The sequence below is a fragment of the Anopheles nili genome, unplaced genomic scaffold (assembly GCF_943737925.1).
Source record: "Anopheles nili unplaced genomic scaffold, idAnoNiliSN_F5_01 U_low_cov_1, whole genome shotgun sequence".
NCBI classification, from domain to species: domain Eukaryota; kingdom Metazoa; phylum Arthropoda; class Insecta; order Diptera; family Culicidae; genus Anopheles; species Anopheles nili.
Window position 1 is genome coordinate 157,537 of NW_026525539.1, and position 23,126 is coordinate 180,662.

At 28.0% G+C, this 23,126-nt stretch overlaps 1 protein-coding gene across 1 annotated transcript in view; it reads right to left on the bottom strand.

The window, feature by feature from the left end:
• Positions 1-6,742: 6,742 nt before the first annotated feature.
• Positions 6,743-23,126, bottom strand: part of LOC128730056 (uncharacterized) — a 61,303-nt gene continuing 44,919 nt past the window's right edge. The window contains 2 exon segments of the mRNA XM_053823130.1: positions 6,743-7,009; positions 7,048-7,420. Coding sequence (XP_053679105.1) covers positions 6,743-7,009; positions 7,048-7,420 — 640 coding nt within the window.

Sequence of the window (23,126 nt, forward strand, 5' to 3'; positions counted from 1 at the left end):
AAAAAATTAAGAGATTCGCCTCACCTCATCGCAATTCACTCACCACGAGAAACTCATGCATGGACTCAGAGGTGGACGAGAACTACTCTCTCAGATAACGGGGAAAAAGGTATTGGCCAGTTGATGGGCGACATCAAGTACAACAACAAAAAAAAGTCGTTCGAAATTGCTTACGCCAAGAACCGAACGTTGAACATCAGCAAATCGGCCAGCATCACCCCCAGTCGACCGTTTTCCGTAACTCGTAAGTGGACTACGCTGGTCCAAAAGTTACTTGTGCATTTTTGGTGTGTGTTTTGCAACGAAAGCCAGTTCATCTGGAACTCGTTGGCGATCTCACCACGAGCATTGCAACGATGAACAACAAAACAAAATTATTCGCACAGACTGTGCTCGAGCAAAGGCTTCACCTGGCATTTCGCTTCTCCTAAGGCTGCTAAAAAACTTCGGCGGATTGTGGGAGGCATCTTTACCGTCATCTCGAGCAGCTCGAGGCTGTCATCCTGCATCAAGTAGAGGCTGCCATGAATTCACGTCCGCCGTTGCCCATGTCTGACGACCCAAAACGATTTGGTCGCTCTTACGCCAGCAACTTACACTTTCTCATCGGTTCCTCAATGCTCCTCAGTTCCTGTTCCGGACTGTGCTGGGCTACGGAGCTTCTGGAAGCATTCTGGGCGACGGAATACTTGCAGGAAATGCAGAGAGACACCATGCGTTACCAGCCAGCCAACGATACCAGGTATAGTATGGTAGATTGGTAATCCTTCTCGATGAATCTTTACCAACCACACCAATGGTCCCTCGCACGTATCGTCGAGACTCAAACCGGGAGCAGATCCTTCTCACAAGGGTAGTAAAACTAAACACAACAAAGGGGACTCATTCTCCGTCCAATTTGTAAAATTTCCATATTTTTTTAGTACATCCTCGATCAAAAAAAATTTTTTAGTACATTCTCGATCTAAAAAATATTTTTTTAGTACATCCTCGATCTAAACAAAATTTTTTAGTACATCCTTGTTATGAAAAAATTTTTTTTAGTACATCCTCGATCTAAAAAATATTTTTTTAGTACATCCTCGATCTAAAAAAAATTTTTTTAGTACATCCTCGATTTAAAAAAAAATTTTCTAGTACATCCTCGATCTAAAAAAGTTTTTTTAGTACATCTCCGATCTAAAAAAAAATTTTTTAGTACATCCTTGATATGAAAAAATTTTTTTTAGTACATCCTCGATCAAAAAAAATTTTTTTAGTACATCCTTGATCTAAAAAAACTTTTTTAGTACATCCTCGATCTAAAAAAATTTTTTTAGTACATCCTCGATCTAAAAAAAATTTTTTTAGTACATCCTTGATCTACAAAAAATTTTTTATAACATCCTCGATCTAAAAAAAATTTTTTTAGTACATCCTCGAACTAAAAAAAATTTTTTTAGTACATCCTTGATATGAAAAAAATTTTTTTAGTACATCCTCGATCTAAAAAAATTTTTTAGTACATCCTCGATCAAAGAAAAGTTTTTTAGTACATCCTTGATCTAAAAAAAATATTTTTAGTACATCCTTGATATGAAAAAAATTTTTTAGTACATCCTCAGTCTAAAAAAATTTTTTTAGTACATCCTCGATCTACAAAAATTTTTTTAGTACATCCTCGATCAAAAAAAATTTTTTTAGTACATCCTCGATTTAAAAAAAAATTTTCTAGCACATCATCGATCTAAAAAAATTTTTTTAGTACATCCTCGATCTAAAAAAATTTTTTTAGTACATCCTCGATCTAAAAAAAATTTTTTTAGTACATCCTCGATTTAAAAAAAAATTTCTAGTACATCCTCGATCTAAAAAAATTTTTTTAGTACATCCTCGATCTAAAAAAAATTTTTTTAGTACATCCTTGATATGAAAAAAATTTTTTTAGTACATCCTCGATTTAAAATAATTTTTTAGTACATCCTCGATCAAAAAAAATTTTTTTTGTACATCCTCGATCTAAAAAAAATTTTTTTAGTACATCCTTGATATGAAAAAATTTTTTTAGTACATCCTCGATCTAAAAAAATTTTTTTAGTACATCCTTGATGTGAAAAAATTTTTTTAGTACATCCTCGATCAAAAAAAAATTTTTTTAGTACATCCTCGATCTAAAAAAAATTTTTTTAGTACATCCTTGATATGAAAAAAATTTTTTTAGTACATCCTCGATCTAAAAAAATTTTTTAGTACATCCTCGATCTAAAAAAAATTTTTTTAGTACATCCTTGATATGAAAAAATTTTTTTAGTACATCCTCGATCAAAAAAAATTTTTTTAGTACATCCTCAATCTAAGAAAAATTTTTTTAGTACATCCTTGATATGAAAAAAAATTTTTTAAGTACATCCTCGATCAAAAAAATTTTTTTAGTACATCCTCGATCTAAAAAAAAATTTTTTAGTACATCCTTGATATGAAAAAATTTTTTTTTAGTACATCCTCGATTTAAAAAAATTTTTTTAGTACATCCTCGATCAAAAAAATTTTTTTAGTACATCCTCGATCTAAAAAAAATTTTTTTAGTACATCCTCGATTTAAAAAAAAATTTCTAGTACATCCTCGATCTAAAAAAATTTTTTTAGTACATCCTCGATCTAAACAAAATTTTTTAGTACATCCTTGATATGAAAAAATTTTTTTTAGTACATACTCGATCTAAAAAAATTTTTTTAGTAGATCCTCGATCTAAAAAAAATTTTTTTAGTACATCCTTGATATGAGAAAAATTTTTTTAGTACATCCTCGATCTACTATGCCTACCAAGCCCTATGTGGAAGCTTTGAAGACGTCGAAGGAAATCCCTATTCCCTCTACAACAGATGATCCCCAGTACGACAGAAAGACGCTGGTCGAGATCCACCGTCAGATAGTCGCTAGGCTTCGTACTTGCCGCAGCCTTTTCGACCAAATAGCAGTCATCACAGAGTTTGCTATCTTATATGGATAGTAAGCCTCTCGTAGTAGTAACATGGAACGCCCGATCGCTTCGAGGCAAATTGTCTGACTTCCTGCAGAGACTGCGGATTGATGTGGCCCTCATCACGGAGACACATCTCAAGCCGGCGGACAATCCGTTCATTGCCGGCTTCCAGTTACTGCGTCTTGACAGGATAGGCTCACGAGGTGGTGGAGTGGCCATTGCTATCCGGCGTGGCATTCGTTACACCCCCTTCTCAAGCTCCTTAAGACGACTGTCATCGAAGCTATCGGTGCCGAGGTGCACTCAGCTGCTGGCGAGTTGAAAATCTTCGCAGCCTATTGCGCAGCACAATGCCGTCGTTCCGACGACGCTAGATGATGCATTCAAGCGGGACCTAAACACCATCTCAAGGACCAATGCCCGGTTTCTGCTTGGGGGAGACCTCAATGCCAGACATCGGGCCTGGAATGGCCAGCTCCTGCTCGACCACTCTCAGAATGGTCACTACAACATCGAGTTTCCGGACACACTAACACTCATTTCGTGCCACGGCAGCTCAAGCACCCTGGACCTGTTCCTGACCAATGTTACCATAGCGAAGCCAGCTACAGTTGACGAGTTGGACTCTGACCACTTCTCGGTGATGACGGAGTTCAACTTCCAAGCTTCCAGAGGCCCGCCAGCGCTTAAGAGCGACTACCATAGTTAGCCACGCCGAGATCGAGAAATGATCTATATCGAAACCGGTACAAGACACTTCAGACTAACACAGTTTCCCTTCAGCAATATTGAATTCAAGAGAGTCAAGAGCGAGTTCTCCCCCAACGGAAGCCATGAGAGTGTCAAGATCATGTGCACCCCAACGGATGTTAGGGCTATTGCGAGCGGAAATTCTAAAGAACAGACAGGATCGAACGCGATCAAAACCTTATCAAGACTTCCATACATAAACGAAGATCAGAGACAGGCCGAGTTGAGTTCGATAGTGAGGTGCAGCCGTGTGAGGACGTGTTGTCCAAACCGAGAAAAAAAAATAAATAAAATTATTTTTCATCTGAATCGAGCTATCGTTTTCCATAACTCCATCCCAATGACGGCATGGTTTGCGGTGTTTGGTGTGATTTCATGCGTGTTTTGGTCTATTCCGCTGGTCAAAATATCACACCTCGTACCGTAATCATCATGCGTCCACATCGTGCGATCGCTGATCAAAATAAAACATTAAACCTCACAAGCGCGGAATAGCAGTAGCAAATTGCACGGGGTACCCCACGGGTACTGCCAGGAATCACTCAAAAGAAACTCACGACGGATGCTCTAAAAAAGGCTTGAATTTTTGCGGGTTTTTGTCGTCAAAATTGCAACCGCGGCCTGGAAACGCTGCGTGCGAAATCATGCTATCTTCAGCAGTAGCGTATGCGAGAAGAGCATAGTTCGTATACGAAGCATGAGTGGAGTGAAAGGAAAAGAAAATCCATCAGACATAATCGCACACCCACCTAGAGGGATGAATCAAATTTTTCCTTCGATAAAAATTTATGATATTTAGAAAATGTTACAGCCATCATTTTACTTGATTCATAAAACGATATTTCATAAAGTGAATTTGTTGTTTTTGTGCTTCAATTTTACTTTTCGTAATATTTTAGTGATTTTTGCTAGTTATTTTTCCTTACATTTAATTAGCTATGCGAAGGAGGAAAACATGATGGGAAATTGTGTGTTATGAAACGTAAAATTTAAATATCAAATGTTTACTTTCAGCTATGGTGTGTTATTTTGCAGTACAAAAATATACTGATTTATGCTAAATCTCAAACCTAAACTCATTCATTCATTGGTCTAGGGATGCATTCATTTCGGTTGACGAAATTTGATGTTGAATTTTGTCAGTTGTATCAAAGTTGGTGAAGTTGGTGCGATTTTTGTAATAATTTTTGCTTAAAGTTCCAACTAATCTGCTAGTTGATTCGCCGACATATCCAAGAACTACAACGCGTGTAATATTTTGAAATACGTAGTTAAGTTGTACAATAATATTTGTTTGGATTCATGTACGAAAAAATTAAATTTCTCGCGTTGTCAATAACAGTAAGAACAGTGTCATAATTTACCAGTATCCTTAAAAAGGCCCTAACGTTTATAGATCATGCTGTCATTACTAATATTCCGCATTCAGTTAACAAAGATGATGGATGTGCATAGTTTTCATTTGTTCGGAGCTACATTATAACTTATTAGAGCTGTTGAAATTGAAGAACATCGAAAGAAAACACGGAAGCGAAATCATGTCGTAACGGAGGTTTTCATGGTGCGTGAATTAGCAGAAGAAAATGTATGGGACTTCAAACATTATTTGCGAATGAGTGAAATAACTGTTAACCTCTTGCTGCGAAAAGTTCAAACACGACTTGCTAAACAAGACACGGTGATGAGGCTTGCGATTCCTCCACGTTCGCATGTTAATTTTGACGCTACGCTTTCTCGCAAACTGGACGAAGCTTCCGGGATTTATCATATGCATCAAGAATTTCTCCTAGCTGCATATCTTCAATAATCATGGAATCATGTGCAGCAATTCAGGAAGGATTAAAAGAATACATTAAGGATTTATGATAGTATAAAAGAAAATACTAGTTTGTCGTTGCAGTCGGTGTCACAAGTCCTTTGCAGCTGCCACAATCCATAGATGAATGTGTTCCCGTGTGATCCGGCGCATTCTGGATCAACTTATTTTAACTACAAAAGGGAGCTTCAGTGTCGTATTAATGGCGTAGTTGTGAATGCTGAATATAACGTTTTATCCGTCGATGCGAGAGTGCGTGATCCTCTGTTCAACTGCCTTTCCGTAGCTTTGGGCTGACACAGGCTCTATCGGCAGACAGACAGACAGACAGACAGACAGGGCGAAGTGTGCTTTTGATCGCCACCGTAACACGTCCTTCGCAATTGATCGCGCTGGCAGCAGCAGCACAGAATCTCTGACCACCAAATTCATCCGAAGCACTAGCACTACTAGCGCGGGGAAATATCGTGTGACAGAAAACTGCCTGAACTCTGCATCAGCGAACGAGTTCTTCGAACACGTCTTCCTGTTCCTGTGCTAGCCTCTGGTGCTGTGCGATCCTAGCGGAAGTGTGGGCCGTGGCCGTGAGAAATTTACGCACCAGCGACCATCTGTCAGTTTGCGCAGTTTGTAAATCCGATGACCCTCACCGACGGCATTGGCATTGGCGAACAGCTCGTCCGTCAGTTTCCGGTGGTCAAGTTCAGCCATTGGCCGGCAAACGGACTCCTTCTAACCCATCGGAAGTTCAACACCACAAGCTACTCGAACGCGAGTTAACACTTCCACTTGGTGTAATGGTTTTTTTGGAAGGTTTCGGATTCCTCGGACAGAGTAACGCGTTGTAGAATTTTGAGCTAAATCTGAGGAATGTCTTTATTTTTACCTTTTTTTGTCTTTTTATATGCTCAAATGCGATGGATGGCTGAGGCTGACATGTTGTTTTGTTGCTTGATTTATGGTGGTTTTGGAGTACCGGAAGTTTTGGCGGGTGCACATGTTTTATTCGGGTTCCAGGGGGGAATTCCAGTACGGGTTTTGGCGGATGCATATGTTCATTCAGGCGCCAGGGTACAGGTGATTAGTTTTTAATGATGTCGCTGAGCATTGTAAGCGGTTGCTTATTCGTCTCAGGCCATTCCATTATTGTAGATATTGTAAAAAAAATAGACGGTACGTGACGATACGATGCTAACTCGCCCCTCCTTAAATTTTAAGGCTCCGTCCGAAAAACTGCCATCATCGTCGGCGGTTTAATGGTATCGGTCTGGATTTCTTGTTCGGGTTGATCTGATGTAGTTTTAGAAGTAGGCTGTCCTCGGATGTTTACGACTGTTCGTTTTTGCTTTCTGATGATTAGGTATACACAAATAACTGGTTTAGACCAACCGTTCCAAGTGAAGCTCTTCGATTCTAATCGAATTTGATGCATCTCTTTCCTAAGTTCCACATGTATTGAATAAAGATGTTCGAGATTGGGGTTTAGCACGTTGTTTACTGATGTAACGTTTAAGCCATAGATAGGGAGATTCAGCGGTGATTCAGATATATTTCACAAGATTTGTATGACAGGAGAAACGAGCCTGTCAGATTTCTCTTCTTTAGACCGCATGTGGTTTTTATTGTAAATTCAACGGCTGAGTTGATAAGCATGTGCATCATGTCTAGATGGATAATTTCGAATTTTGTTGGGTTCGCTACAAAATCACATGCTGCTTGCTGTCCTCGTAGAAGGGCTGGGACACATTCGCCGTTATCTTCTTGCAATTCTTTTAAATCATAGATATACTTGTTGCCGTTTGGTATGATGAAGAGTTGGGAGTTTAGGGATAGGTAAAATTGTTTAGGTACATGAATTTTCTTATTCCTATTTGTTATTGTTGTTTTTAGGCTTGGGCCCACATGGACAGAGGAGGCGTGGTAGGCCCAAACTCAGATGGAGTGATGGCGTGGATGACGTGGCGTCCGCCCAAAAAGGCCCGCGGATCAACGATTGGCAGACGACGGCGCTCGACCGCAAGCGGTTCCGGTTTCTTCTGGAGCAGGCCAAGACCGCCAAGCGGTCGTTAGCGCCTGATAACTAACTAACCTTGATATGAAAAAAAATTTATTTAGTACATCCTCGATCTAAAAAAAATTTTTTTAGTACATCCTCGAACTAAAAAAAATTTTTTTAGTACATCCTGGATATGAAAAAAATTTTTTTAGTACATCCTCGATCCGAAAAAAATTTTTTTAGTACATCCTCGATCTAAAAAAAATTATGTTAGTACATCCTTGATATGAAAAAAATTTTTTTAGTACATCCTCGATCAAAAAAAATTTTTTTAGTACATCCCTTATATGAAAAAATTTTGTTTAGTACATCCTCGATCTAAAAAAATTTTTGTTAGTACGTCCTCGATCTAAAAAAAAATTTTTTTAGTATATCCTTGATATGAAAAAAATTTTTTTAGTACATCCTCGATCTAAAAAAATTTTTTTAGTACATCCTCGATCAAAAAAAATTTTTTTAGTACATCCTCGATCTAAAAAAAATTTTTTTAGTACATCCTTGATATGAAAAAATTTTTTTTAGTACATCCTCGATCAAAAAAAATTTTTTTAGTACATCCTCGATCAAAAAAAATTTTTTTAGTACATCCTCGATCTAAAAAAAATTTTTTTAGTACATCCTTGATATGAAAAAATTTTTTTTAGTACATCCTCGATCAAAAAAAATTTTTTTAGTACATCCTCGATCTAAAAAAAATTTTTTTAGTACATCCTTGATATGAAAAAATTTTTTTAGTACATCCTCGATCTAAAAAAATTTTTTTAGTACATCCTCGATCAAAAAAAATTTTTTTCGTACATCCTCGATCTAAAAAAAATTTTTTTAGTACATCCTTGATATGAAAAAAATTTTTTTAGTACATCCTCGATCTAAAAAATTTTTTAGTACATCCTTGATATGAAAAAATTTTTTTTAGTACATCCTCGATCTAAAAAAATTTTTTTAGTACATCCTCGATCTAAAAAAAATTTTTTAGTACATCCTCGATCAAAAAAAATTTTTTTAGTACATCCTCGATCTAAAAAAATTTTTTTAGTACATCCTCGATCTAAAAAAAATTTTTTTAGTACATGCTCGATTTAAAAAAAATTTTTCTAGTACATCCTCGATCTAAAAAAATTTTTTTAGTACATCCTCGATCTAAAAAAATTTTCTTAGTACATCCTTGATATGAAAAAAATTTTTTTAGTACATCCTCGATCTAAAAAAATTTTTTTAGTACATCCTCGATCAAAAAAATTTTTTTTAGTACATCCTCGATCTAAAAAAATTTTTTTAGTACATCCTCGATATGAAAAAAATTTTTTTAGTACATCGTCGATCTAAAAAAAATTTTTTTAGTACATGCTCGATCTAAAAAAATTATTTTAGTACATCCTTGATATGAAAAAATTTTTTTAGTACATCCTTGATATGAAAAAATTTTTTTAGTACATCCTCGATCAAAAAAAATTTTTTTAGTACATCCTCGATGTAAAAAAAATTTTTTTAGTACATCCTCGATCTAAAAAAATTTTTTTAGTACATCCTCGATCTAAAAAAATTTTTTTAGTACATCCTTGATATGAAAAAAATTTTTTTAGTACATCCTCGATCTAAAAAAATTTTTTAGTACATCCTCGATCTAAAAAAAATTTTTTTAGTACATCCTTGATATGAAAAAATTTTTTTAGTACATCCTCGATCAAAAAAAATTTTTTTAGTACATCCTCGATGTAAAAAAAATTTTTTTAGTACATCCTCGATCTAAAAAAATTTTTTTAGTACATCCTCGATCAAAAAAAATTTTTTTAGTACATCCTCGATCTAAAAAAAAATTTTTTAGTACATCCTTGATATGAAAAAATTTTTTTAGTACATCCTTGATATGAAAAAATTTTTTTAGTACATCCTCGATCAAAAAAAATTTTTTTAGTACATCCTCGATGTAAAAAAAATTTTTTTAGTACATCCTCGATCTAAAAAAATTTTTTTAGTACATCCTCGATCAAAAAAAATTTTTTTAGTACATCCTCGATCTGAAAAAAATTTTTTTAGTACATCCTTGATATGAAAAAAATTTTTTTAGTACATCCTCGATCTAAAAAAATTTTTTTAGTACATCCTCGATCTAAAAAAAATTTTTTAGTACATCCTCGATCTAAAAAAAATTTTTTTAGTACATGCTCGATCTAAAAAAATTATTTTAGTACATCCTTGATATGAAAAAAATTTTTTTAGTACATCCTCGATCTAAAAAAATTTTTTTAGTACATCCTCGATCTAAAAAAAATTTTTTAGTACATCCTCGATCAAAAAAAATTTTTTTAGTACATCCTCGATCTAAAAAAATTTTTTTAGTACATCCTCGATCTAAAAAAATTTTTTTAGTACATCCTCGATCTAATAAAAATTTTTTTAGTACATCCTTGATATGAAAAAATTTTTGTTAGTACATCCTCGATCTAAAAAAATTTTTTTAGTACATCCTCGATCTAAAAAAAATTTTCTAGTACATCCTCGATCTAAAAAAATTTTTTTAGTACATCCTCGATCTAGAAAAATTTTTTTAGTACATCCGCGATCTAAAAAAAATTTTTTAGTACATCCTTGATATGAAAAAAATTTTTTAGTACATCCTCGATCTTAAAAAAATTTTTTAGTACATCCTTGATATGAAAAAATTTTTTAGTACATCCTCGATCTAAAAAAATTTTTTTAGTACATCCTCGTTCTAAAAAAAATTTTTTTAGTATATCATCGATCTAAAAAGATTTTTTTAGTACATCCTCGATCTAAAAAAAATTTTTTTAGTACATCTTCGATCTAAAAAAATTTTTTTAGTACATCCTCGATCTAAAAAAAATTTTTTTAGTACATCCTTGATATGAAAAATTTTTGTTAGTACATCCTCGTTCTAAAAAAATTTTTTTAGTACATCCTCGATCAAAAAAAATTTTTTTAGTACATCCTCGATCTAATAAAAATTTTTTTAGTACATCCTTGATATGAAAAAATTTTTTTTAGTACATCCTCGATCTAAAAAAATTTTTTTAGTACATCCTCGATCTAAAAAAAATTTTTTAGTACATCCTCGATCAAAAAAAATTTTTTTAGTACATCCTCGATCTAAAAAAATTTTTTTAGTACATCCTCGATCTAAAAAAAATTTTTTTAGTACATGCTCGATTTAAAAAAAATTTTTCTAGTACATCCTCGATCTAAAAAAATTTTTTTAGTACATCCTCGATCTAAAAAAATTTTCTTAGTACATCCTTGATATGAAAAAAATTTTTTTAGTACATCCTCGATCTAAAAAAATTTTTTTAGTACATCCTCGATCAAAAAAATTTTTTTTAGTACATCCTCGATCTAAAAAAATTTTTTTAGTACATCCTCGATATGAAAAAAATTTTTTTAGTACATCGTCGATCTAAAAAAAATTTTTTTAGTACATGCTCGATCTAAAAAAATTATTTTAGTACATCCTTGATATGAAAAAATTTTTTTTAGTACATCCTCGATCTAAAAAAATTTTTTTAGTACATCCTCGATCTAAAATAAATTTTTTAGTACATCCTCGATCAAAAAAAATTTTTTTAGTACATCCTCGATCTAAAAAAATTTTTTTAGTACATCCTCGATCTAAAAAAATTTTCTTAGTACATCCTTGATATGAAAAAAATTTTTTTAGTACATCCTCGATCTAAAAAAATTTTTTAGTACATCCTCGATCTAAAAAAATTTTTTTAGTACATCCTCGATCTAAAAAAAATTTTTTAAGTACATCCTCGATCAAAAAAATTTTTTTAGTACATCCTTGATCAAAAAAAAATTGTTTTAGTAAATCCTCGATCTGAAAAGATTTTTTTAGTACAACATCGATCTAAAAAAATTTTTCTTAGTACATCCTCGATCTAAAAAAATTTTGTTAGTACATCCTCGATCTAAAAAAAATTTTTTTAGTACATCCTCGATCTAAAAAAATTTGTTTAGTACATCCTCGATTTAAAAAAAAATTTTCTAGTACATCCTCGATCTAAAAAAATTTTTTTTAGTACATCCTCGATCTAAAAAAATTTTTTAGTACATCCTCGATCTAAAAAAAATTTTTTTAGTACATCCTCGATCTAAAAAAAATTTTTTAGTACATCCTCGATCAAAAAAAATTTATTTAGTACATCCTCGATCTAAAAAAATTTTTTTAGTACATCCTCGATCTAAAAAAAATTTTTTTAGTACATGCTCGATTTAAAAAAAATTTTTCTAGTACATCCTCGATCTAAAAAAATTTTTTTAGTACATCCTCGATCTAAAAAAATTTTCTTAGTACATCCTTGATATGAAAAAAATTTTTTTAGTACATCCTCGATCTAAAAAAATTTTTTTAGTACATCCTCGATCAAAAAAATTTTTTTTAGTACATCCTCGATCTAAAAAAATTTTTTTAGTACATCCTCGATATGAAAAAAATTTTTTTAGTACATCGTCGATCTAAAAAAAATTTTTTTAGTACATGCTCGATCTAAAAAAATTATTTTAGTACATCCTTGATATGAAAAAATTTTTTTTAGTACATCCTCGATCTAAAAAAAATTTTTTTAGTACATCCTCGATCTAAAAAATTTTTTTAGTACTTCCTCGATCTAAAAAAATTTTTTTAGTACATCCTTGATTTAAAAAAAAATTTTTTAGTACATACTCGATCTAAAAAATTTTTTTAGTACATCCTTGATATGACAAAAATTTTTTTAGTACATCCTCGATCTAAAAAAAATTTTTTAGTACATCCTCGATCTAAAAAAAATTTTTTTAGTACATCCTCGATCTAAAAAAATTTTTTTTAGTACATCCTCGATCTAAAAAAATTTTTTAGTACATCCTCGATCTAAAAAAAATTTTTTTAGTACATCCCCGATCTAAAAAAATTTTTTTAGTACATCCTCGATTTAAAAAAAATTTTTTAGTACATCCTTGTTATGAAAAAAAATTTTTAAGTACATCCTCGATCTAGAAAAAATTTTTTAGTACATCCTCGATATGAAAAAAATTTTTTTAGTACATCCTCGATCTAAAAAAATTTTTTTAGTACATCCTCGATCTAAAACAAAATTTTTTAGTACATCCTCGATATGAAAAAAATTTTTTTAGTACATCCTCGATCAAAAAAAATTTTTTTTAGTACATCCTCGATCAAAAAAAATTTTTTTAGTACATCCTCGATCTAAAAAAAAATTTTTTAGTACATCCTCGATCTAAAAAAATTTTTTTAGTACATCCTCGATCTAAAAAAAATTTTTTTAGTACATCCTCGATCAAAAAAAATTTTTTTAGTACATCCTCGATCTAAAAAAAATTTTTTTAGTACATCCTTGATATGAAAAAAATTTTTTTAGTACATCCTCGATCAAAAAAAATTTTTTTAGTACATCCTCGATCTAAAAAAAATTTTTTTAGTACATCCTTGATATGAAAAAATTTTTTTAGTACATCCTCGATCAAAAAAAAATTTTTTAGTACATCCTCGATGTAAAAAAAATTTTTTTAGTACATCCTTGATATGAAAAAAATTTTTTTAGTACATCCTCGATCTAAAAAAAATTTTTTAGTACATCCTCGATGTAAAAAATTTTTTTTTAGTACATCCTCGATCTAAAAAAATTTTTTTAGTACATCCTCGATCAAAAAAAAATTTTTTAGTACATCCTCGATCTAAAAAAAATTTTTTTAGTACATCCTCGATATGAAAAAAATTTTTTTAGTACATCCTCGATCAAAAAAAATTTTTTTAGTACAACCTCGATCTAAAAAAAATTTTTTTAGTACATCCTTGATATGAAAAAAATTTTTTTAGTACATCCTCGATCTAAAAAAATTTTTTAGTACATCCTCGATCTAAAAAAATTTTTTTAGTACATCCTTGATATGAAAAAATTTTTTTAGTACATCCTCGATCAAAAAAAATTTTTTTAGTACATCCTCGATGTAAAAAAAATTTTTTTAGTACATCCTCGATCTAAAAAAATTTTTTTAGTACATCCTCGATCTAAAAAAAAATTTTTAGTATATCCTTGATATGAAAAAAATTTTTTTAGTACATCCTCGATAAAAAAAATTTTTTTAGTACATCCTCGATGTAAAAAAAATTTTTTTTAGTACATCCTCGATCTAAAAAAATTTTTTTAGTACATCCTCGATCAAAAAAAATTTTTTTAGTACATCCTCGATCTAAAAAAATTTTTTTAGTACATCCTCGATATGAAAAAAATTTTTTTAGTACATCCTCGATCAAAAAAAATTTTTTTAGTACATCCTCGATCTAAAAAAAATTTTTTTAGTACATCCTCGATATGAAAAAAATTTTTTTAATACATCCTCGATCAAAAAAAATTTTTTAGTACATCCTCGATCTAAAAAAAATTTTTTTAGTACATCCTCGATCAAAAAAAATTTTTTTAGTACATCCTCGATGTAAAAAAAATTTTTTTAGTACATCCTTGATCTAAAAAAAATTTTTTTAGTACATCCTTGATATGAAAAAAATTTTTTTAGTACATCCTCGATAAAAAAAAATTTTTTAGTACATCCTCGATGTAAAAAAATTTTTTTAGTACATCCTCGATCTAAAAAAATTTTTTTAGTACATCCTCGATCAAAAAAAATTTTTTTAGTACATCCTCGATCTAAAAAAAATTTATTTAGTACATCCTCGATATGAAAAAATTTTTTTTAGTACATCCTCGATCTAAAAAAATTTTTTTAGTACATCCTCGATCTAAAACAAAATTTTTTAGTACATCCTCGATATGAAAAAAATTTTTTTAGTACATCCTCGATCAAAAAAAATTTTTTTAGTACATCCTGGATATGAAAAAAATTTTTTTAGTACATCCTCGATCTAAAAAAATTTTTTTAGTACATTCTTGATCAAAAAAAATTTTTTTAGTACATCCTCGATCTAAAAAAAAATTTTTTAGTACATCCTTGATATGAAAAAATTTTTTTTAGTACATCCTCGATCTAAAAAAATTTTTTTAGTACATCCTCGTTAAAAAAAAATTTTTTAGTACATCCTTGATATGAAAAAATTTTTTTTAGTACATCCTCGATCTAAAAAAATTTTTTTAGTACATCCTCGATCAAAAAAAATTTTTTTAGTACATCCTCGATCTAAAAAAAAATTTTTGAGTACATCCTTGATATGAAAAAATTTTTTTTTAATACATCCTCGATCTAAAAAAATTTTATTAGTACATCCTTGATATGAAAAAAATTTTTTTAGTACATCCTCGATCAAAAAAAATTTTTTTAGTACATCCTCGATCTAAAAAAAATTTTTTTAGTACATCCTTGATATGAAAAAAATTTTTTTTAGTACATCCTCGATCAAAAAAAATTTTTTTAGTACATCCTCGATCTAAAAAAAAATTTTTTAGTACATCCTTGATCTAAAAAAATTTTTTTTAGTACATCCTCGATCTAAAAAAATTTTTTTAGTACATCCTCGATCAAAAAAAAATTTTTTAGTACATCCTCGATCTAAAAATAATTTTTTTAGTACATCCTTGATATGAAAAAAATTTTTTTAGTACATCCTCGATAAAAAAAAATTTTTTTAGTACATCCTCGATCAAAAAAAATTTTTTTAGTACATCCTCGATCTAAAAAAAAATTTTATTAGTACATCCTTGATATGAAAAAATTTTTTTTAATACATCCTCGATCAAAAAAAATTTTTTTAGTACATCCTCGATGTAAAAAAAAATTTTTTAGTACATCCTTGATATGAAAAAAAAATTTTAGTACATCCTCGATCTAAAAAAATTTTTTTAGTACATCCTCGATCTAAAAAAAATTTTTTTAGTACATCCTCGATCAAAAAAAATTTTTTTAGTACATCCTCGATCTAAAAAAAATTTTTTTAGTACATCCTCGATATGAAAAAAATTTTATTAGTACATCCTTGATATGAAAAAATTTTTTTAGTACATCCTCGATCAAAAAAAATTTTTTTAGTACATCCTCGATATAAAAAAAATTTTTTTAGTACATCCTCGATCTAAAAAAATTTTTTTAGTACATCCTCGATCTAAAAAAAAATTTTTTAGTACATCCTTGATATGAAAAAATTTTTTTTAGTACATCCTCGATCTAAAAAAATTTTTTTAATACATCCTCGATCAAAAAAAATTTTTTTAGTACATCCTCGATCTAAAAAAAATTTTTTTTAGTACATCCTCGATATGAAAAAAATTTTTTTAGTACATCCTCGATCTAAAAAAATTTTTTAGTACATCCTCGATCTAAAAAAAATTTTTTTAGTACATCCTCGATATGAAAAAAATTTTTTTAGTACATCCTCGATCTAAAAAAATTTTTTAGTACATCCTCGATCTAAAAAAAATTTTTTTATTACATCCTTGATATGAAAAAATTTTTTTAGTACATCCTCGATCAAAAAAAATTTTTTTAGTACATCCTCGATATGAAAAAAATTTTTTTAGTACATCCTCGATCTAAAAAAAAATTTTTTTAGTACATCCTCGATCTAAAAAAATTTTTTTAGTACATCCTCGATCTAAAAAAAATTTTTTTAGTACATCCTTGATATGAAAAAAATTTTTTTAATACATCCTCGATAAAAAAAAATTTTTTAGTACATCCTCGATGTAAAAAAAATTTTTTTAGTACATCCTCGATCTAAAAAAATTTTTTTAGTACATCCTCGATCAAAAAAAATTTTTTTAGTACATCCTCGATATGAAAAAAATTTTTTTAGTACATCCTCGATCTAAAAAAAAATTTTTTTAGTACATCCTCGATCTAAAAAAATTTTTTTAGTACATCCTCGATCTAAAAAAAATTTTTTTTGTACATCCTCGATCAAAAAAAAATTTTTTAGTACATCCTCGATCTAAAAAAAATTTTTTTAGTACATCCTTGATATGAAAAAAATTTTTTTAGTACATCCTCGATAAAAAAAATTTTTTAGTACATCCTCGATGTAAAAAAATTTTTTTTTAGTACATCCTCGATCTAAAAAAATTTTTTTAGTACATCCTCGATCAAAAAAAATTTTTTTAGTACATCCTCGATCTAAAAAAATTTTTTTAGTACATCCTCGATATGAAAAAAATTTTTTTAGTACATCCTCGATCAAAAAAAATTTTTTTTAGTACATCCTCGATCTAAAAAAATTTTTTTAGTACATCCTCGATCAAAAAAAATTTTTTTAGTACATCCTCGATCTAAAAAAAATTTTTTTAGTACATCCTCGATATGAAAAAAATTTTTTTTGTACATCCTCGATCAAAAAAAAAATTTTTAGTACATCCTCGATCTAAAAAAAATTTTTTTAGTACATCCTTGATATGAAAAAAATTTTTTTAGTACATCCTAGATAAAAAAAATTTTTTTAGTACATCCTCGATGTAAAAAAATTTTTTTTAGTACATCCTCGATCTAAAAAAATTGTTTTAGTACATCCTCGATCTTAAAAAAATTTTTTAAGTTTATCCTCGATTTAAAGAAAATTTTTTTAGTACATCCTCGATCTAAAAAAATTTTTTTAGTACCTCCTCGATCTAAAAAAAATTTTTTTAGTACATCCTCGATCTAAATAAAATTTTTTAGTACATCCTCGATCTAAAAAAAATTTTTTTAGTACATCCTCGATCTAGAAAAAATTTTTTTAGTACATCCTTGATATGAAAAAAATTTTTTTAGTACATCCTCGATAAAAAAAAATTTTTTAGTACATCCTCGATCTAAAAAAATTTTTTTAGTACATCCTCGATCTAAAAAAAATTTATTTAGTACATCCTCGATCAAAAAAAATTTTTTTAGTACATCCTCGATCTAAAAAAATTTTTTTAGTACATCCTTGATATGAAAAAAATTTTTTTAGTGCATCCTTGATATGAAAAAAATTTTTTTAGTACATCCTCGATCTAAAAAAAATTTTTATAGTACATCCTCGATCTAAAAAATTTTTTTAGTACATCCTCGATCAAAAAAAATGTTTTTAGTACATCCTTGATATGAAAAAATTTTTTTAGTGCATCCTCGATCTAAAAAATTTTTTTTAGTACATCCTCGATCTAAAAAAATATTTTTAGTACATCCTCGATCTAAAAAAAATTTTTCTAGTACATCCTCGATCTAAAAAAATTTTTTTAGTACATCCTTGATATGAAAAAAATGTTTTTAGTACATCCTCGATCTAATAAAAATTTTTTAGTACATCCTCGATCTAAAAAAAATTTTTTTAGTACATCTTCGATCTAAAAAAATTTTTTTAGTATATCCTTGATATGAAAAAATTTTTTTAGTACATCCTCGATCTAAAAAAAAATTTTTTTAGTACATCCTTGATATGAAAAAAATTTTTTTAGTACATCCTCGCTCTAAAAAAATTTTTTTAGTACATCCTCGATCTAAAAAAATTTTTTTAGTACATCCTCGATCTAAAAAAAATTTTTTTAGTACATCCTCGATCTAAAAAAAATTTTTTTAGTACATCCTCGATCTAAAAAAAATTTTTTAGTACATCCTCGATCTAAACAAAATTTTTTAGTACATCCTCGGTCTAAAAAAAATTTTTTAGTACATCCTCGATTTAAAAAAAAATTTTCTAGTACATCCTCGATCTGAAAAAAATTTTTTTAGTACATCCTCGATCTAAAAAAAATTTTTTTAGTACATCCTCGATCAAAAAAAATTTTTTTAGTACATCCTCGATCTAAAAAAAAATTTTTTAGTACATCCTTGATATGAAAAAAATTTTTTTAGTACATCCTCGATCTAAAAAAATTTTTTTAGTACATCCTCGATCTAAAAAAAATTTTTTTAGTACATCCTAGATCAAAAAAAATTTTTTTAGTACATCCTCGATCTAAAAAAAATTTTTTTAGTACATCCTCGATCTAAAAAAAATTTTTTTAGTACATCCTCGATCAAAAAAAATTTTTTTAGTACATCCTCGATCTAAAAAAATGTTTTTAGTACATCCTTGATATGAAAAAAATTTTTTTAGTACATCCTTGATATAAAAAAATTTTTTTAGTACATCCTCGATCAAAAAAAATTTTTTTTATTACATCCTCGATCTAAAAAAATTTTTTTAGTACATCCTCGATCTAAAAAAATTTTTTTAGTACATCCTCGATCAAAAAAAATTTTTTTAGTACATCCTCGATCTAAAAAAAAATTTTTTAGTACATCCTCGATCTAAAAAAATTTTTTTAGTACATCCTCGATCTAAAAAAAATTTTTTTAGTACATCCTCGATCAAAAAAAATTTTTTAGTACATCCTAGATCAAAAATAAATTTTTTAGTACATCCTCGATCTAAAAAAAATTTTTTAGTACATCCTTGATATGAAAAAAATTTTTTTAGTACATCCTCGATCTAAAAAAAATTTTTTTAGTACAGCCTCGATCAAAAAAAATTTTTTTAGTACATCCTCGATCTAAAAAAAACTTTTTTAGTACATCCTTGATATGAAAAAAATTTTTTTAATACATCCTCGATCAAAAAAAATTTTTTTAGTACATCCTCGATCTAAAAAAAAATTTTTTAGTACATCCTTGATATGAAAAAATTTTTTTAGTACAACCTCGATCAAAAAAAATTTTTTAGTACATCCTCGATCTAAAAAAAAATTTTTTAGTATATCCTTGATATGAAAAAAATTTTTTTAGTACATCCTCGATCTAAAAAAAATTTTTTTAGTACATCCTCGATCTAAAAAAAATTTTTTTAGTACATCCTTGATATGAAAAAATTTTTTTTAGTACATCCTCGATCTAAAAAAATTTTTTTTAGTACATCCTCGATCTAAAAAAATTTTTTTAGTACATCCTCGATCTAAAAAAAATTTTTTTAGTACATCCTTGATATGAAAAAATTTTTTTAGTACATCCTCGATCTAAAAAAAATTTTTTTAGTACATCCTCGATCTAAAAAAAATTTTTTTAGTACATCCTCGATCAAAAAAAATTTTTTTAGTACATCCTCGATCTAAAAAAATGTTTTTAGTACATCCTTGATATGAAAAAATTTTTTTTAGTACATCCTTGATATAAAAAAATTTTTTTAGTACATCCTCGATCAAAAAAAATTTTTTTAGTACATCCTCGATCTAAAAAAATGTTTTTAGTACATCCTTGATATGAAAAAATTTTTTTTAGTACATCCTTGATATAAAAAAAATTTTTTTAGTACATCCTCGATCAAAAAAAATTTTTTTATTACATCCTCGATCTAAAAAAATTTTTTTAGTACATCCTCGATCTAAAAAAATTTTTTTAGTACATCCTCGATCAAAAAAAATTTTTTTAGTACATCCTCGATCTAAAAAAAAAATTTTTTAGTACATCCTCGATCAAAAAAAATTTTTTAGTACATCCTAGATCAAAAAAAAATTTTTTAGTACATCCTCGATCTAAAAAAAATTTTTTAGTACATCCTTGATATGAAAAAAATTTTTTTAGTACATCCTCGATCTAAAAAAAATTTTTTTAGTACAGCCTCGATCAAAAAAAATTTTTTTAGTACATCCTCGATCTAAAAAAAACTTTTTTAGTACATCCTTGATATGAAAAAAATTTTTTTAGTACATCCTCGATCAAAAAAAATTTTTTTAGTACATCCTCGATCTAAAAAAAAATTTTTTAGTACATCCTTGATATGAAAAAATTTTTTTAGTACAACCTCGATCAAAAAAAATTTTTTAGTACATCCTCGATCTAAAAAAAAATTTTTTAGTATATCCTTGATATGAAAAAAATTTTTTTAGTACATCCTCGATCTAAAAAAAATTTTTTTAGTACATCCTTGATATGAAAAAATTTTTTTTAGTACATCCTCGATCTAAAAAAATTTTTTTAGTACATCCTCGATCTAAAAAAATTTTTTTAGTACATCCTCGATCTAAAAAAAATTTTTTTAGTACATCCTTGATATGAAAAAATTTTTTTAGTACATCCTCGATCTAAAAAAATATTTTTAGTACATCCTTGATATGAAAAAAATTTTTTTAGTACATCCTCGATTTAAAAAAAATTTTTTTAGTACATCCTCGATCTAAAAAAAATTTTTTTAGTACATCCTTGATATGAAAAAAATTTTTTTAGTACATCCTCGATCTAAAAAAATTTTTTTAGTACATCCTTGATATGAAAAAATTTTGTTAGTACATCCTCGATCTAAAAAAATTTTTTTAGTACATCCTCGATCTAAAAAAATTTTTTTAGTGCATCCTCGATCAAAAAAAATTTTTTTAGTACATCCTCGATCTAAAAAAATTTTTTTAGTACATCCTTGATATGAAAAAAGTTTTTTAGTACATCCTCGATCTAAAAAAATTTTTTTAGTACATCCTTGATGTGAAAAAATTTTTTTAGTACATCCTCGATCAAAAAAAAATTTTTTTAGTACATCCTCGATCTAAAAAAAATTTTTTTAGTACATCCTTGATATGAAAAAAATTTTTTTAGTACATCCTCGATCTAAAAAAAATTTTTTTAGTACATCCTTGATATGAAAAAATTTTTTTAGTACATCCTCGATCTAAAAAAATTTTTTTAGTACATCCTTGATATGAAAAAAATTTTTTTAGTACATCCTCGATTTAAAAAAAATTTTTTTAGTACATCCTCGATCTAAAAAAAATTTTTTTAGTACATCCTTGATATGAAAAAAATTTTTTTAGTACATCCTCGATCTAAAAAAATTTTTTTAGTACATCCTTGATATGAAAAAATTTTGTTAGTATATCCTCGATTTAAAAAAATTTTTTTAGTACATCCTCGATCTAAAAAAATTTTTTTAGTACATCCTCGATCAAAAAAAATTTTTTTTGTACATCCTCGATCTAAAAAAAATTTTTTTAGTACATCCTTGATATGAAAAAAATTTTTTTAGTACATCCTCGATCTAAAAAAAATTTTTTTAGTACATCCTCCATCAAAAAAAATTTTTTTAGTACATCCTCGATCTAAAAAAAAATTTTTTTAGTACATCCTTGATATGAAAAAAATTTTTTTAGTACATCCTCGATCAAAAAAAATTTTTTTAGTACATCCTCGATCTAAAAATAAATTTTTTAGTACATCCTTGATATGAAAAAATTTTTTTACTACATCCTCGATCTAAAAAAAATTTTTTTAGTACATCCTCGATCAAAAAAAATTTTTTAGTACATCCTCGAACTAAAAAAAATTTTTTTAGTACATCCTTGATATGAAAAAATTTTTTTTAGTACATCCTCGATTTAAAAAAAATTTTTAGTAAATCCTCGATCAAAAAAAATTTTTTTAGTACATCCTCGATCTAAAAAAAATTTTTTTAGTACATCCTCGATCTAAAAAAAAATTTTTAATACATCCTTGATATGAAACAAATTTTTTTAGTACATCCTCGATCTAAAAAAATTTTTTTAGTACATCCTCGATCTAAAAAAATTTTTTTAGTACATCCTCGATCTAAAAAAAATTTTTTTAGTACATCCTTGATATGAAAAAATTTTTTTAGTACATCCTCGATTTAAAAAAAATTTTTCTAGTACATCCTCGATCTAAAAAATTTTTTTAGTACATCCTCGTTCTAAAAAAATTTTTTTAGTACATCCTCGATCAAAAACAATTTTTTTAGTACATCCTTGATCTAAAAAAAAAATTTCTAGTACATCCTCGATCTAAAAAAATTTTTTTAGTACATCCTCGATCTAAAAAAATTTTTTTAGTACATCCTCGATCAAAAAAAATTTTTTAGTACATCCTCGATCTAAAACAATTTTTTTAGTACATCCTCGATCTAAAAAAATTTTTTTTAGTACATCTTCGATCTAAAAAAATTTTTTTAGTACATCCTCGATCTAAATAAATTTTTTTAGTACATCCTCGATTTAAAAAAAATTTTTTTAGTACATCCTCGATCAAATAAAATTTTTTTAGTACATCCTCGATCTAAAAAAAATTTTTTTAGTACATCCTTGATATGAAAAAATTTTTTTTAGTACATCCTCGATCTAAAAAAATTTTTTTAGTACATCCTCGATCTAAAAAAATTTTTTTAGTACATCCTCGATCTAAAAAAAATTTTTTAGTACATCCTCGATCTAAAAAAATTTTTTTAGTACATCCTCGATCTAAAAAAAATTTTTTTAGTACATCCTTGATATGAAAAAAATTGTTAGTACATCCTCGATCTAAAAAAAATTTTTTTAGTACATCCTCGATCTAAAAAAAATTTTTTTAGTACATCCTCGATCTAAAAAAATTTTTTTAGTACATCCTCGATCTAAAAAAAATTATTTTAGTACATCCTAGATCTTAAAATTTTTTTCAGTACATCGTCGATCTAAAAAAATTTTTAGTACATCCTCGATCTAAAAAAAATTTTTTTAGTACATCCTCGATCTAAAAAAAATTTTTTTAGTACATCCTCGATCTAAAAAAATTTTTTTAGTACATCCTCGATCAAAAAAAAATTTTTTTAGTACATCCTCGATCTAACAAAAAATTTTTTAGTACATCCTTGATATGACAAAAATTTTTT